The 18,049-nt window shown below is 46.0% G+C and overlaps 1 protein-coding gene across 2 annotated transcripts; it reads right to left on the reverse strand.

Moving 5' to 3' along the window:
- Positions 1-1,172: 1,172 nt before the first annotated feature.
- On the reverse strand, positions 1,173-11,786 carry LOC129654999 (glutathione S-transferase Mu 1). 2 transcript variants are annotated; one of them, XM_055584813.1, is made up of 8 exons: positions 11,636-11,786; positions 11,234-11,309; positions 10,763-10,827; positions 10,379-10,460; positions 10,180-10,280; positions 9,339-9,407; positions 9,141-9,251; positions 1,173-1,491 (listed from the first exon to the last, which is right to left on the reverse strand). In XM_055584813.1, exons 1-8 carry the CDS (start codon positions 11,669-11,671, stop codon positions 1,402-1,404), a joined length of 630 nt encoding a protein of 209 aa, XP_055440788.1. In that variant the 5' UTR covers positions 11,672-11,786; the 3' UTR covers positions 1,173-1,401. The 2 variants fall into 2 exon arrangements, with proteins under 2 accessions (XP_055440788.1, XP_055440789.1); XM_055584814.1 differs by having other exon boundaries at positions 9,339-9,434.
- Between the last annotated feature and the right edge of the window lie 6,263 nt (positions 11,787-18,049).

Consider the following 18,049-nt stretch of genomic DNA (forward strand, 5'->3'; position numbering starts at 1 on the left):
GCCATGCCATAACAAGGTCCAAACCCACCATCCAGCCACTCTCTGAGCCTGCTAATCGTATTGTTATCTGATAAGTCCTACACTTTGCAGGTATCCTAACATAAAATAGCACACCACCTCCTGATTGCACAGATAGGCTACACCTTGGCCCACCACACTAGACCTGCCCATTTCAGGTCAAGTTATCCAAGGCCCAGCTACAATCTAATCAATGCTTAAGTTAGTGAGGCCTAATGTCTTTCCCCCAGATCTACAGATTTTAAATCTTTTGAATATATTGTTTATCTCAAATGGCTATAACCACATTCAGATCTGTAAATCCATATAACGACTGTAGAGTTTGCCAGGGTTTTAACTAGAGATAATTCTTTTATATTTTCAATTTTAATGAATATTTACTGTTTGCCAGGCAGTGTAACAGATGAGATTTAAAGTCAGATAAGATATTGATTATCTCCTTAGTGTCTTTATGATCAAGTTACAGAGGAAAACAGGTAAAACAACAATTATAATACAGTGGGGGTAGGTTTTATTGAGATACGTTATAAGAACGCAGGGAAAGTTTCTAGGAAAGGGTAACACCCTTTCCTAGAAATGAGTCCACCAGGATCCCACACCATCAGTAGACTACTCAGACCCCTTCCCCAACTCCCACGAGCCCCCTAAACCATGACACAGAGTGCTACAAGCTGAAAGGAGGCATCCCATGAATGCCGAATTAAAGAGGGAACCAGGCACAGAAGGTCCCCCCTTCTGTAGAGAACCCATGCTAAGGAACAGAGGTGCATGAAGTGGAGATAGAAATGAACAAGCAATGGTATAATCCCACCTGTGCCCAACCTCCCACCATACACACACACACACGCATGCCCATCCATACGGCCCTGCAGTGGACAACACTAGGAAAAATAGACACCCACACACACCCAACACAGTCATGACTCCAGGAAGCCCCGAGAGAATAAGATAAGACACAGCAGGTGTGATTAAGGCTTTATTGGGCATCAGTCAGGCTGGGCAGGAACCACACTGGGAAGCATGGACTGCATACCAGGCCAGGTCTGGTCTTCAGGGCAGCACTGGGAGCTCAGAGCAGAGCCCCGTGGGCCAGGGGCCTGGCTGGGCTGCTCACAGCAGAAGTCATCATGGAAGGGAAGGATAGTCTGGGTGGCTTTAATGCAGGAGGGATAATGTGGGGTGGGGAGGAACTTGGCTCAAAAATAGTGGGAAACTGAATCTTTAAAGTAGGGATGGAAAGGGGTGTGGGAGGGGGATAAGGGGGCCAAGAAGCCATCTAGAGTGAACAGAAGGAAAAAGAAGAAGACAGATGGTTCTGCGGGCAGGAGGTCCACCTGGTCTCCAAGGCACTGGCTCCTCACGCCCATCTCCCGGTTGCGGGCACTACTTGTTGCCCCACACGGCAAGCTTCATGAACAGAGGGCCTGGGAGGAAGCGGCTGGACTTCATGTAGGCGGAGATCTTCTTCAGGCCCTGAGGGTGGGAAAAAGAACACCAGGCCTCAGGTCTGCTGCCCCACTGGAACCCAGGCAGCTCTCCCCAAGTTTAGGACCTGGGGTACAGCCCTTCCATGTGGGAGTCAAATGTTGGGGCAAAAGATAGTCTTCTGGGGTCCCCAGCTCTGGGAAGTTAACTTTTCCAGTTTCCTGTAATTCATCTGACATCCAGACTCACCACATACAGAGACTCTATACTGTATTAGGTGCTACATATCCACTAGACATGATGACACAGGTTCAGAATCTCTACACGACTCCCCTGCAAGATGGGTTCTACTGAGGCCATTTACCAGAAGGGAAACTGAGGCACTCAGAAGATAAGCACCTCCCTCATGATCACACCGCACATAAGTAATATGGCTAGAATGTAGCCTGCTCTGTCTCCCTCTCCGTTCTGAGTCTCTCTGCTGTACCCCCTTCCCCACAGCTGAAAACAAGGAGGCTCATTCATCATCCACTTACGCAAACAGTTAAGTGACCCGCAGGGCAGTTGCCCCCCATGCTGTTACATTGTGTGGGCTTTCCTTTCCAGTAGACAGGTTTGGTGACTCCAACAGGGCCCAGAGAAGACTTTTTCCCCTCACCAGAACGTTACAAAGAGGTGGAACATTGGTACCAGCAAGCCCCCTTGTGCTGGTCTACTTCTCTACATATGAATACGAATTTGGCTGAGTTCTCTAGTGAGCTCAGATTTACCATCTTGGTTGACATTCTTGAGTTTTCTTCAGTGGTAGATGAAAATGTACCTGACTTCTCAGTTCAGAAATACTGAGAGAGTACCCAGTAGAGAGAACAGGTCAGGATGAATAAACAGATCAGGGGTTGGCTGGTGTCTTTCCTTGAATTGACCGCTTTACTAGAGTCGGTAGGAATATAGTGTAGATACTACAGGCAAGCGCTTAGCTCTTTAGATAAGAAACAGAGCTCCTCCTGGCTAAGCAAGGCTTTCCCAGGCAATTGAGAAATTGTAGCAGAGGTGGAGGCCTCATACCATGGAGTCCTCATACCATGCAGCAGTCCCGTAGGGAAACCCACTCCTTAAAGAAACTCGCCCATCTGGGAGACACACACAAAAGGTTTGGCAATCCTGGGTTCTCAGTGCCCACGGTGGTTTTAGACTGTCAGAAGGAAAAACTGAGAGTATAAAACCTGAAATGAGAGTTATTCTCACAAACAGCAGAAGGGCCCACTACATACAGTTATCAATAGCAAGTTGTCCAGACAGACTCTGAAAAGGCAAATTAAACTTTCTGGGTAAAAGAAAGAGGAGTTACCAGTGACTTAACACCACAGGTTTGGATACATTACATATAAAGCTTAAACTATACCGAAGAAGATCTTGTCCTAAAAATCACCAAAGTGGGGTTCTTTGACATCACAAAATTGGGGTTTTTTTTCGTGTACACAGCTAAAGAAACGGACTACAAGATCCAACAGACTGAATAGAAGGTCTGTTTCAATTTGTATTTAGAAGCTTCTAAAAGAGGAAATGAGAAAGTAACTTTTGCAGAAAACCAACAAAAAATTGCTTGAAATTTTATCAGAATTTTTAAAAGGCCCCTGAAGCTGGCCCTGCTCTCTACTGCTCCTCCCTGCTCCTCTAAGTACACTCTGCAATGCTCTCCTTCATGCTATTCAACTCTCTCTGAACTTCCTTTTTATAACACCAAAATTGATTCCCACAAAAGCAACAATAATTCAGAAGACTTGGTAAAATTGTAAATATTTTGGCAAAAATAGTTTTTAAAACTTTTTTTTTTTTTTTTACTTTAAGGAAACAAAAGGCCTTATAGAAGGAACTTGCTTCATCTCCCTGTGCCTTTGAGACATCAGTGTTCTACCTCATCTTCTTAGGCATCTTCTAGAGCATTTTGAGAGATTAGTCTCTGCAACTGTAAAGGAACACATATGGTGAACACTCAGCACCAAGCTGCATAGACTGCGATTCCAAGTCCTTCTGTCCAGCTATGCTAGCATTAGGTAAATGTGTCATTAGGGGTCTCAGTTCATAAAGGGTCTTTGTTGTTTCAATCCTCCTTGTGTCTCCCTGTACAACAAAGGCCTTTACTTTCTTAGACTATATTTGTGAGTAAACGTCCTGGTTCTTGAGAAGGCTGCATCCTTTGCACTCTCTTGCAGGGATTCCTCTTGCCTCTTACTGGTTTGAATTATAACTAAGAATCCTAACAATGGATCTTTTAAACTGGAAAAACTTCTAAATTGGTAAATTTTTAGAGACCTCTCATTGTAAACAGTTGTTTTATTGGTACCCATGGAAAGATAAAATTAAAAGGTGGATATTCACAATATTGATAATCAGCTATATCCCCAAAGAAAATTAAAAGTTTAAATTAAAAAAAAATTTTTTAATTAAAGATGGACACAAAGAAATATAATCGTTGCTAACCTTAAGAACTTCCTTAGTTTCAAATCAATCAACCAACAAACAAAAGTTGTTCATAGAGCCTTATTTGTGGTCTCACACTTCCCCTCAATTGATCTTACAGGTGCTAATAAAAACAATAGAATAACTAAAGTTAATTAGGTTAATAAACAGAGAATAGATAAAAGCTGAGGGGAAAATCAAGTGATTTCTTCCTACAAGTAGGAAATTTTAAAGGGACTGGTCCCAATAGGATAAAAATCTTGATATGGTTATTAAGAGATGAGATGAATGAAACAGACTTTGATGGCATGAAAACAAAAGTTTTGATACAACACTACCAAAAAGGACGTTTTTGATGGGCCAGAAAGACCCCTTTATCAGTCCCCCAAATATAAAGGGACCCAAACAAGTCCATTCTACTTACCCCAGTCTAGAAAAATTTTAAAGGTAAGAGGGTAAAAAAAATTACACTGAGATACTTGACCAGCAATTGCATGGGGCAATAAACCAAACAATCCAGTTAAAGACTGATAAAAAGGCCTGGATCCCTTGGCTCAACCCCTCACTGGAGCCCAAAACCCTTTATACAGGACTGGGTTAAAATGGCCTGGGAAATAAAAAGGGAAGTTTCTAGGACTCCTTATAAGACCAAGAGTTGCTACCAGAGTCCTGACAAGGGCTACGGTTAAAGGTGTAACAGTTGATAGAACTGAGATTTGTTACAGATACAAACAAACTCTGATGCAATGCTGGATCTGTTTCTTTTACTTTAAGCATTGCTTCCCATTGCTTTTGTTCACTAAAAGGACACTGTCTATACATAATAGCCTCCACAGGGGAACCCTGCCCCTCTGCCTGAATGTTAAACCGAAGTACCTTTGTTCAAGACCCTGGCTACCTATGGCTACAGGAAAGAAGAAATTAACACATCCCCTCCAGGAGGCTGGCCAAGACATTTGCAAGATTAATGGCTTTTTTACTTTACGGTCTCACCTACCCACTCTCAGTTCTATAAAACTGAGGCATATGGGCATCCAGACACTGATAAGTTGGTTATTTTGGGACATTTGTCTGCCATTTTCTCAGTCCGCCAGCTTTCTGAATAAAGTCACATTCCCTCCCTCAACACCTTGTCTCTCAGATTATTGGCCTGTTGTGCAGCTAGCAGACCAAGCTTGGACTTGGTAACATATTTAAAAGTGGTATATTTGAACAGCTTTATGTAAGATGGTTACATCTCTTTTACTTGATTATACTGTGGGGATATACGAACATGTCTCACTGGGGAATGCTCCCCTGCCTTGCATAAGAAACAGCATATAATCTGCCTCTCAAACAATTTTAATTAAACATAATAAAGAAAACTAATAGGGTTACCTAAGCCAACAAACTATGAGATAAAAATTGCAGTCCAATATTCAGATACTCTAATATTCAAATACTCTTTGCAACCCCATGGACTGTAGCCTACCAGGCTCCTCTGTCCATGGAATTTTCCAAGCAAGAGTACTGGAGTGGGTTGCCATTTCCTTCTCCAGGGGATCTTCCCAAAACCCGGGTCTCCCACATTGTAGGCAGACGCTTTACCATCTGAGCCACCAGGGAAGGTGTTCAATATTCAGGGCCTAATAGAAGCAATAACGGAGTTTGGTCTGGGAGGTTTGTTTGGTTGGTTGGTTTTATCTTTGTTCCTAGGATAAACTGGCCTGAGTTTGACTTGTGCACTCAGAAAGATGGCCTTCTGCAAACATTTGAAGACATGATACATTGATCCCTATAGTTCTAGAATACAGAAATCTTTTGATTTCCAGTTTAGTTGGAAATTTTCCTACTGATATAAAAAAGCAAATGAAAGAAAACGTACTTGGGAAAATCAATCTTTTGACATCATTTGGGTGGCAGCCCAGTTCTTCAGAGAATTAAAAGCAATTGTGTTTGTCTTGCAAATGTCCACTTATCAAGGGACTTCCCTGGTGGTTTAGTGGTTAGGACTCTGCCTTCCAAAGCAGGGACTCAGGTTCAATTGCTGGTCGGGGAACTAAGATCTCACATGCCCTGGAGCAACGAAGCTCTCACATCACAACCACTAGGCCCATGAGCTCTAGAGCCTGCACACTACAACTGGAAAAAGCCCGAGTACCACAATGAAAGATCCTGCGTGACGCAACTAACACGCTATGCAGTCAAACAAATAGATGTTTTTTAAAAATCTCCACATACCAGAAATGTAAATGCAGCTCACAATGACCTGAGACTAAGCAGGATTAACTTAATAAGGTAGAATCTGACTCCAAAGGGAAGAAATAACAAAGAGGCCTCTTTAAACTCAAATGGTTGGAAAGGCTTCTTCACTCACAATATACTTGCTGCTGCTGCTGCTGCTGCTGCTAAGTTGCTTCAGTCGTGTCCGACTCTGTGCGACCCCATAGACGGCAGCCTACCAGGCTCCCCCGTCCCTGGGATTCTCCAGGCAAGAACACTGAAGTGGGTTGCCATTTCCTTTTCCAATGCAGGAAAGTGAAAAGTGAAAGTTAAGTCGCTCAGTCGTGCCTGACTCTTAGCGACCCCATGGACTGCAGCCTACCAGGCTCCTCTGTCCATGGGATTTCCCAGGCAAGAGTACTGGAGTGGGGTGCCATTGCCTTCTCCCACAATATACTTAACAGCCTCTTTAAGGGTTTGTCAAAAATGAATGCAAGGACTTCCCTAGTGGTCCAGTGGTTGAAAATCTGCCTGCCAATGCAGGGGACATGGGTTTGACCCTGGACTGGGAAGTTTCAACATGCCCCAGTACAACTGGGCCCATGAACCACAACTGCTGAGCCTGGGCTCTATAGCCAAAGCGCACGCCTAGAGCCCATGCTCCATGACAAGAGAAGCCACTGCAATAGAAGCCAGATGACCACACTAGAGATTAGCCCCAGAAAGAAATGGCAACCCACTCCAGTATTCTTGCCTAGAGAATCCCAGGGACGGGGGAGCCTGGTGGGCTGCCGTCTATGGGGTTGCACAGAGTCAGACACGACTGAAGCGACTTAGCAGCAGCTGCAACTAGAGAAACCTGTGCCCAGGAACAAAGAGCCCAGCTGAGACAAAAATAAATACATATTTTTTAAAATCTATGAAAAAAAAGAATGAATACAAATCTTATTCTTTTCCATGAGGAGTAAAAAGCCTGAAGATTTTTCTTCATTATTGGTTATAGAAAGGGATGAGCTGCCACCAACTGCAGTCACTCACAAACAGTGTACCCTGAGGAGAGCTCAGGATGAAGAAAACCAGGATTAAACATTCTGTGATTTGGACATGGGGTCCTATAGAGAGTTAGGATGCATCCCAAACTAAGAATTACAGTGACCTAAGATTCATGCATCTTCCTACACATAGAAAAGCACTAAGATCATTAACTTGAGATGTTGGTGTTTCGATGATTAGCACTAATCTTTTATCAAGATGCATGCTTGGCTACATGTATTTCCCAGTCAAAAATTTATATACCTACTGTCTCCTACCCTACATCTTCAGAGCTCTCTGAGAGGCTGTCTCTTGGGCTACAGTCCTCAGTAAGGTCTCCAAATGAAACTGTAACTTGCTGCTTTTAAGTTCTGTCAAATGTTTTCCAATCAACATCTCATGATAGGAGTATTTGTTCTTCTCTTTATGCAAAAATATTCTCTTTTTCAGAAAAGGCTCCTAGGTTCCCAGGGTTTGCATAGACAGATGGGCCCTTAGCAAAACAAAGGCACTCAGAAAGTGCCTGAGCATCTTGCAGAACCACATCTCACCCAATGACTCAGCAAAACATGGATGAAACATGATAGGAGAGTGTGGAGCACCAAGACTAGCCCAGGCCACACTCTAATTATTCCACTGCAAGGACACAGACCAACTGCGTGGCATGGGACCTCAGCCCACTCTCACTGGGCCCCAACCTACCTCATCCCCCGTCCCGCTGCAGCCAACCAGGCAGCAACACTCAGGTGTACCTGTGCACCACCTTCCCAAGACAGACAATGCTCAAGAGTTCCAAGGACTCCAAGATCTAGGGCTGCCTGTGCCCCCCAGCCCAGGGCCCAACAGGCCACACACTACAGCCCACATCTGTCCCCATCCTGCCTGCTGGGCAGTAATCCCAGCTCTTGCAAAATTCTCAAGGCAACACGTCTTGGACCAAAACCAGAGCTGATGAGAACTAGCTGAGAAAGCAGATTTCATGATGAGGAGTGGGAATACTAAACAGATTGAAGGCTGAAAGCCTTTAGGGCTAAAGCCTCAAATTCCCAAATCCATCACAAAGCAGACTTCTTTGCTCTCAAATTAGTTGACCGAGGGTGACAATGATGAGCTGAGAGGTGAGGTCAGGCTGTGCTCCACCAGAATCAAGGTGGCTCCACCCACACCACACAGCTTGGGGTCCCTGTAGTTCTCCAGCTGCACTGAGCCCAAGAGGCTGGGCGCCAGGACTGCGTGACACAGTGTCTCATACAGGGGAGAGGATCAGATCAGTGAATGTGACTTAAAATGAATGCACTATCACATCTCTGAGATGGAATCTGGAGTTAACATGAAGGAAGAAGGGACAGGAGATGAGGAGTGAAGGAACTGCCCACCATAAGAGGTGTCAAGATAAAATCCTTGCACAGGACACCTCTGTATGCACCCAAATCCCAACACCAACTACAGATCTGACAATCTCAGAACAACAGGTGGAGGCTCAATTGCTGCAGAGCCCTTTGGAGATCAGGAGAATATATTGTCTGTGTTTTTAGTACTTGATATCATTCCTACTGTGTCTCATTCTACTAATGCCAGCTGCATACCATCTCCTGAATATTCTGCTTCCTACACACTTTCCAGAACTGTGAACCCAGACAATAAAAGGACCTGAGCTTTTCATTTCAATACAGGAGATGGAGAGCCACTGACTGCTGCCCATAGAAGCCAGACAGTCTGACTAGGAGTGCTGACCCAGCACAGCCTGTTCTGGTTGTGTGACCTTCAGAAATTACTTATCCTTTCAGCTTAATTCCTTATCTGTAAAATGGAGAGGATAATTGTTCCACATGTAGGAATGTTATAAAGATTAAATGTGACACAATACACGTCAGCAACTGAGGAGAGATTCTGGTAAACAAAATTCTCCATAAATGCTAGTCTTCACTGTAGTCCCAACTAGGAAATCAGGGAGAATAAGAGAGAGAAGAAAGATGTAAATACAAGGGGGTCAGGAGAATCACCTCAAAACGAGAAATGAAGTCCTTCAGGTTTGGGAATGCGTCCAGGCACTTGGGCTCAAATATGCGGTGCATGTCAAGGACGTCGTAAACCAGGAAATCCACATAGGTGAGCTGCAGGAAGACAAAGCATGAATGCGGACTGAACTCTGAACCTGGGGAAAATGACAGTTATCCCGCCCGCAAAGCCGTCCAACTTACCTTGTCCCCTGCAAACCAAGGCCTCTTCCCCAGAAACTCTGAGAACAGCTTGATTTTTTCAGGGATCTCCTTCAAGAAACCGGGCTTCAGTTTCTCCTGAGACACAAACAGCTGTCACCAGCCTCACACACAGACTCCCCGGCAGAGAGCAGTCCTCCCGGCAGAGAGCAGTCCTCCCAGGGCTGTGCCTGATCCCAGCCGTCAGGTGAGCAGTCATGTCCTTTGACTGTACGTGAGTCAGGGTCCAGGGCCAATTCAACCCACCTGTGTTCACTAGACTCCTATGGGAACCATCTCCCATCTGTGAGAGACTGTGGGAAGGCAAAGGGCAAAACACACTGTTTCTGGACCTGTCACCACTCAGCTCCAGACACCTGCCCTGGGTCAGACCAGCAGTGCTGTGAGACCTGGCGGAGCTTGGGCCTCAGATCTCAGGCTGATTAACGCTAAAATGACTAGGAAAGAAGTCCTACATTCCAGTGTGGGAGACAGGAATGGTGTGGACGCCTGAGCAGTTTCTGGACAGCTGGAGAGAACTGGAAGCTGAAAGGAAGGAGGGAGAGGAAGAAAGTCTAACCCTGGGCTGCCCACTGGACACATGTCCTGATCCCTGAGATGCCAAGGAGGAGGCTATGTGGTAAGGAGGAAAACATTCAGTTTACGAATTGAATTTCTATCCAGGGGAAGCTGGACTCCTCTTAAGATTAGAGGGAACTGAGTCAGTTTCCAAGGAAATGTCCTGGTGGATCACTAGCTCCAAGAAGATCAAAATCTAAAAGAGCAGTTTATGAGATCCTAACAAGCACCTCACACCCTCTCCAACTCAGTGGAAAGGACTCACAAAGTCAGGGCTGTAGCAGATCCTGGCCATGGCCAAGCGGACATCCATAACCTGGTTCTCCAAAATGTCCACACGAATCATCTCCTCCTCTGTCTCCCCACCTGTGGCCACAAACAGAGACTCACCCTCAGCCTCCCATTCCAGCCCAACCCAGGGCATGGCCACCGGTGTCCCTGACCCCAGCTCCAGACCCACTCACACAGGTTGTGCTTGCGAGCGATGTACCGAAGGATGGCGTTGCTCTGGGTGAGCTTGTGAGTCCCATCGATTAAGTAGGGCAGCTGGAAGAATAACAGGGTCTGGTTATTTGGGCCACCAGACTCCCCTGTACTCCCTCCATTGACCAAAGGGCAGAGATGAAACCTGGCATTCACAGAGCCTAAATACTGTGGTGGGCACTAAATAATATGCTGCAAAATGGAGGGATGAGCTGGGACAGAGTATCATGGAAGGGCAAGGGAGAGAACCAGGAAGCTGAGAGACAGAGCAGAAGGCACCTGTTCCTGAAACCTCTAAGCCAGGAAAGGAGATGGATGGAGACACTGTCCACTCCCCCTCCCAGCACCCCAACCCTGGCACCTACATTGGGGAAGTCCAGGCCCAGCTTGAATTTTTCATTCAGCCACTGGCTTCTGTCATAGTCAGGAGCTGAGAGAAAGAAGATGCAGTGAAACAACCTCCCAGGAATCCAACCCTCTTCCCGGGGGGACCGACCAAGGAATCAGAGGCAAGACCCCCCTGAACTGGTGGATACGGATTCTGAACTGGATTCTAATCTCACATGGATCTTTAGGGGAAAGCACACGTAGAAGGATTTGGAACCTCCCTGAGATGAGGCTTACAGAGAGCTAATGCAAGCACTAAGCAGAGCCCAAGGGGCTCTCATGTCCTGCTTTGGAGGACAGCTGCACCCCCAAAGGGTTTGGGAAGGGGCAGGTCCCTACTCCAGCTGGTGGAGTTTGAGGGATGGGAGCAACAAGGCAGAACATGGGTTGCTTGGCAACCAATCAGCATGAGCTGGGCAAAAGTCAGAATAGGAAAAGGATTTCATTACCATCTCCTACCGAGTACTGCCTCTCCTCATAGTTTGTGTCTGTGTACTCCAGGAGAAGGCGGATGGCATGGGCCAGCTGGGAGAGACGGTGGGACAGAGGGCAGACGTCAGTCTTGACTGCAAAACTCTCACTGTTCCAGGTCACTTCCACACCTCCAACTCCCTCAGCACCATCACCTGCACCAGCCCACCCACGCCACACACACACACACACACACACACACACACACATGCCAACACCCAGATAAGATGATCGGGCTGAGGGGAGAGGGGCTCCGCTGTAGCAAGTCCTGTGGAAGTTTCTGGTTTGAACCGGACTCAGCTTTGCAGCATTTTCCCAGTGGGGGCGCAGCATTTCCCCACCCGCCTCCACCTCCCCCGCCCTGGGGGACCCCCGCTCACCCCTCGGATGTCCCAGTAACCCAGGATCATGGGCATGGTGCAGGTTATGACGCTCAGAGTGCAGAAGCTCCAGTGCAGTTGGGCTTGAAACTTCTGAATCCGGGAGAAAGCGGGCGCGGAAGCACCCGCCCCTCTTCTCGGCTCCGCCCCCAGCCCAGCCCCTGACTCAGCCCCCGGCCGGCAGAGCAGGTCTACTCTTGTCTCTCTCAGCAGATTCCTATGGACGCCAATCTCTGGGCGCCTAGAGATCAAAGGCCGCCGAGGTCGGGCTCGCCTGGATCCCCCACCCCAGGGAGAGGTCAGCTAACCGGTGGAGTTGCCAGTGCCCTTGGGAAACAAGCCTGAATCATTACATTAAATCGGCCTGTGTTACAGGAAGATGAGAACCCCAGGCAATCCTAACGTTCCCCCATGATTTGCAACCCTAACGCTCCCCCATGATTTACAATCCATGATAGCTGCAGGCTTCCAGAAATGAGTATCAGTGAGATAGGAGCACTGCAGTATTCATGGCTGGAAAATCCCATGGACCAAGGAGCCTGGTGGGATTACAATCCATGGGGTCGCAAAGAGTCGGACACGACTGAGCGACTTGTGTGTGTGTGTGTGCAATAGGAAGAGTAGAAAGGAGGCAGAGAAAGGACATGTGCCCTCCATGTCTTCCTTTCAGGGACTGTGGAGGGCCCTGCCCTCCTCATGTGCCTAAAAATAAAGATATAACATAAATTAATCAAGTAGTTTATGGCCTCACTTGTGAATCTAAATCCAGATTCATGCACAGCAGAGAAACTACCCAGGTGCAGCTCCAGAGATGTACTAACAGACAGCTCCATGTCTCTCACATTGATGGGACAGTGAGGGGTAGTTTGGTGGGAATGTGACCCAGGGGAGAGGACCTGTCCTCTGGATGGGTGGCTCCAGAGGGTGTCCAGAGAAGGGTGACAGCCTGGACGACTCCACACAGGACCAGAGTCAGAGTGGCCCAGACACCCTTGGCTGCCTAGATCCACAGTCCTAGCCCTCACCCTGGGATATGTTATTCAGTTCAGTTCAGTTCAGTCGCTCAGTCGTGTCCAACTCTTTGTGACCCCATGAGTTGCAGCACGCCAGGCCTCCCTGTGACCCAATGTGATTTTAAGAGAGTGATCTGTGCCTTTAAAAAAAATGTTATTGAAGTATATTTGATTTATAATCCTGCTTTATTTTAGGTGTACAACAAAGTGATTCAATTATACATAAACATATATCCATTCTTTTTTGGATTCTCTTCTCATATAGGTTATCATAGACAGTATACTGAGTAGAGTTCCCTGTGCTGTGCTTAGTCGCTCAGTTGTGTCTGACTCTTTGTGACCCCATGGACTATATGTAGCCCACCAGGCTCCTCTGTTCATGGGGATTCTCCAGGCAAGAATGTTAGAGTGGGTTGCCATGCCCTCCTCCAGGGGATCTTCCCAACCCAGGGATCAAACCCAGGTCTCCTGCATTGCAGGCAGATTCTTTACCATCTGAGCCACTAGAGACGCCCAGAGTGCCCTGTACTGTATAGTATGTCCTTGTTGATTATCTGTCTTACATATAATTGTGTGGGCTCGGTGTCCTTTGAAGTTACTCTGTGATCTGTGACTTGTAGTACAAACTGCACAAGGACAATGTCCTACCTGCCAACTTTCCTCTTTGAAGGTTATTTCAAAACTAGGAGAATAGGACATTGGGTGGGCTATGGTTTCTTTTGTTTGTTGAAAGGATATTACAAAGTAGTGGATGAAGGAAACAAATGAGAGGAACTTTGAAAAACAAACAAATTTGATAAGTTAAAACACAAAGTTCTGCTATGGGTTATGTGCTAAGTTGCTTCAGTCATGTCTGACTCTTTGCAACCCCATGGACTATAAGCCTGTTAGGGGAAGCACACTGACTGAAACCGCCCATCCTGGCCAGGCACCATAGTAACCATTTGCAGGAGCTGTTTTATGACAGGAGATCCTGATAAGGAACACAGAACTAATAGGCTACCACCAACCGCAAGAGTTTGGGAAAGGTTGAAAGGAGACACCGCGTGTCCGTCCACTTCCCAGAATCCCTCTCGCTAGCATCCATCTTGGCTGAGCGATGCCTGCACCACCAGGAAAGACTCTGAATTAGAGTGATTGGCCAAAGACCACCTGGAAACTAATCCCATTACCATAAAACCTGAGATTGCGAGCCACGCAGTAGAGCTATTCTCCTGGGTTCTCTTACCCTACTGCTCTCCACCCGGGTGCCCTTCCCAATAAAATCTCTTGCTTTGTCAGCACATGTCTCCTCGGACAATTCTTTTCCGAGTGTTAGACACGAGCCCAGTTTTGGGCCCTGGAAGGAGTCCCCTTTCCTGCAACAAGCCCACCAGGCTCTTTCCATGACTCCAGGCAAGAATACTGGAGTGGATTGCCATGCCTTTCCCCCAAAACACAAAGTTGATATACTACAAAAATATATGTTTAAAAACAGAGCTTCCCAAGTGGCTCAGTGGTAGAGAATATGCCTGCCAGTGAAGGAGACTCAGGAGCCATGGTTTCAATCCCTGGGTTTGGAAGATCCCCTAGAGGAGGAAATGGCAACCCACTCTAGTATTCTTGCCTGGGAAATCTCAAGGACAGAGAAGCCTGGCGGACTACGGTCCATGGGGTCCCAAAGAGTCAAACATGACTAAGCACAGCACAGCACAACACTTTGTAGGATAGAAAGGCATGAACCATTGTTCCATGAAGATTCAAATCACCATGGTATAGTATGGAGTGGAGCTTGGAAGACAGATAGACTTTTTCTGCTTCTGCTGCTGCTAAGTCGCTTCAGTCGTGTCCGATTCTGTGCGACCCCATAGACGGCAGCCCACCAGGCTCTTCTGTCCCTGGGATTCTCCAGGCAAGAATACTGGAGAGAGTTGCCATTTCCTTCTCAAATCCCTGTTAAATCACAGACTTAGAGTTTAGCACATCTCTGCTAAATTTGGAAGCAGAGAGAGTGTGTCAGCAGAGACCAGCAGAGCTCAGTCCCTCAGTGGTCCCAGCCATTCCTACCTTGCCTGTCCTCATGGCTCAGTTCTGGGTCCGGACTCAGGATGTGGCTCAGAGTCAAGTGGATTCTCTTGTCCTTTTGCCCACAGGGAAGCGATGGTGACTATGGTCACCAAAAGTGCTGACCTTCGCAATAGTTACACATTTCATAACATGACGAATTACAATTCTGACCTTTCTACCTCTTGAACTTACAGAAACACCAGTAGATTACACTGAGAAAATGATTTTCCAAAGCTACATTAAGCACAATAGTAATGTTTAAAATAGATAAAGCAGATATTGTAAATAATGCAATCTAATTCATCCATTTATCATTTTCCCTTATGAAAAAACAATCACTATGATCCTGACATATAGCAGCACTGTAAGACCATCCTGGGTAATAAAGGCTAGAAGTCTTCTGGGAAATACAGGGAGGAATTTTTAAGTATGGAAGAGATTTTCAGTGTTCAAACACTGAGGGGCACTGAGAGGGAGGGAGGCTGAAGGCAGGAGAAAGAGGCCATGCCTGCTGGGACAAGGAACTGAGGGGATGGGCCCCAAGCACAGGCAGCCCCGGCAGGAGGGAGACGTCAATCCTGCAGGAGGAGGAGGGGGGCCAGCGGAGCAGGCTCTCAGACTCAGCCTCCAGGCCCAGGGGTCCCACCGGTGGGGGCAGTGAATGTGTGAAAGGCAGTAGGGGGCAGGGGGACTCGGGAAACTGGAGAGGGGGCTGAAGGGCCTGATGCAGCCAGTGGTTGCCTCGCTGATATTCAGTGTCAGTGTGGTCACGTCTTCTGGATGTACATGTGCTCACTTAACTGTAAATATTAACAAGTTCTAGTATTTTAGAGAATACTGTGCAGGACATCAAAACACACAGTGACCAGTATCCAGTTGAAAAGTCCAGCCTGTGGTCTTTCTTCTGTGCAGCCTTCCATAATTCCCTCCAGCTCTACTTCTGACTGAGAGAGTCATTTCCTAGGCAGGTTGATAGGGAGTCTAGGGGTCCCCAAGGAGAGAGGGGTCTGGAATTCTCAAGGAGGAAGAAAGGACAAACTTTTTTTCTTTCTCCACATTCCTTAGGATTATATAACAATAATGTATCTTGCCTAAGGACAGTCTCTGGATTAAACCTTCTGTTATCTTAAAATGTAAATCATGGGAGTAGGTCTGATGCGGTCTTTACAACCTCCAGACATTCTTTGGATTCATTGGAGATTATATAACTTCGTTGTTAACACTAGCAAGCGGGTGCTCTTTCTGCCCCCTTCTGATGCCTATGTCAGAAGCTTTCTCTATCTCCTTTATATTTTAATAAAACTTTATTATACAAAAGCTCTGAGCGATCAAGCCTCGTCTCTGGCCCCGGATTGAATGCTTCTCTTCCGGGGGCCAAGAATCCCGGTGTCTTCGTGTGATTCAACAACAACCTTTCATGACCTTCTGAATTCTCAGTGAATTAACAGTGTTTCTAAATGAAATAGCCCCAGAACACAAGATTAATAGTATAATAAATACAAACAGTAGAATCCAAATGTGTCTTCATCTTGCTATTTTTTTTTTTTTTGAGTTTGTAAGTGTTGTCTGTTTAACTTTAGGTTATAGAGAACATTTTTTAATCTTAAAATAAGACATTAGAAATAACCATTGACAAGTGTTGAGGTCCTTTAATGGGCCAGAACCTGGTGGTCCCGAGTCGACCGATAAGAAAGTAAAGGAGAGAGAAAGAGGCTGATGTTCCTTGGTTTACGCAGAAAGCCAATAAAGCCCCTGCACGGGGCTTGCTCTGTTCACGAAGGCCTCAGGCGCCCTGTCGAGGAGGTGAAAGAAGCCCAGGCAGGAAAGTGAACCCAGAGGGCCTCTGCGCTCCAGGGTATCAGCCTGAAAAAGAGAGACAGGCGGGGGAGAGAGAGAGGGAGAGAAAGCAAGACACCGGGACCAAAGCTCTGATGGAGCAGAGATGTTTTATTCAACATTGTGTGAGTATTTATACTGTCTTACAAGGCAGCTATTTTCAGCGGAGATAAAATCAAAACTTACAAGTTATCAAGGAAACATGAGGTCATCCATATGAAAGAGAGAGGGTTGTAAATAATCACTTTTATCGTATGGTTCATAAAAAGGAAGAGGGTCGAAAATAGTTGCTTATCACTGTATGTAAATGCATGCATACTTCAGCCCCGGGAGTAGCTTGCTGCTCCACTTAATTCCTGAATATTCAGGAGTTAATAAGGGACAGAGGATTCATGACACATCCAAAACAGCACACAGGAAGCCTCCTCCATCCATGGGATTTTCCAGGCAAGAGTACTGGAGTGGGGTGCCATTGCCTTCTCTGCCCACACTATGCCCTTTCAATTTGAGCATATAAATCTGGAGTCAGAGAAATAAGTTCACCTGTTTTTGAAGTTCTGTTGAAATACAGCCCCATCCATTCATTTATGTATGTCCCATGGCTGCTTTCACACTACAATAATAAAGGTGAACAACTGTGCTGATGGAGACCATATGGCTTGCAAAATCAAAAATATTTACTGACTTATAGGTTTCATTAACTATTAGTTTACTGGACTTTTTTACGTTAGCAGTTTTACTTTTTTAAATAATCATTTATTTATTTAAAAAATCATTTACTTCACATTATTACTACTTTTGCTTAATATTTTTTGCTTAATAACTGTAAGAAATGACCATCCAGACAAATACCCAACAAGACTCTTCTCCAAAGCACCTGAGGGCTATGACTTGAGGCTGTGCTATAACAAGCCCAACTTCACCATCCAGCCACTCTTTGAAGGATCTGCCAATCATATTGTTATCTGATGAGGCCTACACTTTACCTCAAATGGCATTCTCCCTCCTGACTGCACAGAGTGGCTACACTTTGGTCCACACACTAGCCCTGCTCATTTCAGGTCAAGTTATCCAAGGGCCAGCTACAGCCCACTAAATGCTTAAGTTAGGGAGACCTAATGGCTAGACCTAACAGAAGCAGAAGATATTAAGAAGAGGTGGCAAGAATACACAGAAGAACTGTACAAAAAAGATCTTCATGATTCAGATAATCACGATGGTGTGATCACTCACCTAGAGCCAGACATCCTGGAATGTGAAGTCAAGTGGGCTTTAGAAAGCATCACTACGAACAAAGCTAGTGGAAGTGATGGAATTCCAGTTGAGCTATTCCAAATCCTGGAAGATGATGCTGTGAAAGTGCTACACTCAATATGCCAGCAAATCTGGAAAACTCAACAGTGGCCACAGGAGTGGAAAAGGTCAGTCCTCATTCCAATCCCAAAGAAAGGCAATGCCAAAGAATGCTCAAACTACCGCACAATTGCACTCATCTCACACACTGGTAAAGCTCAAAATT

The sequence above is a fragment of the Bubalus kerabau genome, chromosome 6, assembly GCF_029407905.1.
Source record: "Bubalus kerabau isolate K-KA32 ecotype Philippines breed swamp buffalo chromosome 6, PCC_UOA_SB_1v2, whole genome shotgun sequence".
NCBI classification, from domain to species: domain Eukaryota; kingdom Metazoa; phylum Chordata; class Mammalia; order Artiodactyla; family Bovidae; genus Bubalus; species Bubalus kerabau.

Excerpts from the sequence above, each read along its gene's own strand:
- LOC129654999 (XM_055584814.1), bottom strand. The coding sequence starts at position 11,671 with ATGCCCATGATCCTGGGTTACTGGGACATCCGAGGG. Across the intron at positions 11,310-11,635 it reads GTTACTGGGACATCCGAGGG|CTGGCCCATGCCATCCGCCT; the intron begins GTGAGCGGGGGT and ends CGTCTCTCCCAG. Across the intron at positions 1,492-9,140 it reads ACTTCATTTCTCGTTTTGAG|GGCCTGAAGAAGATCTCCGC; the intron begins GTGATTCTCCTG and ends TCCCACCCTCAG.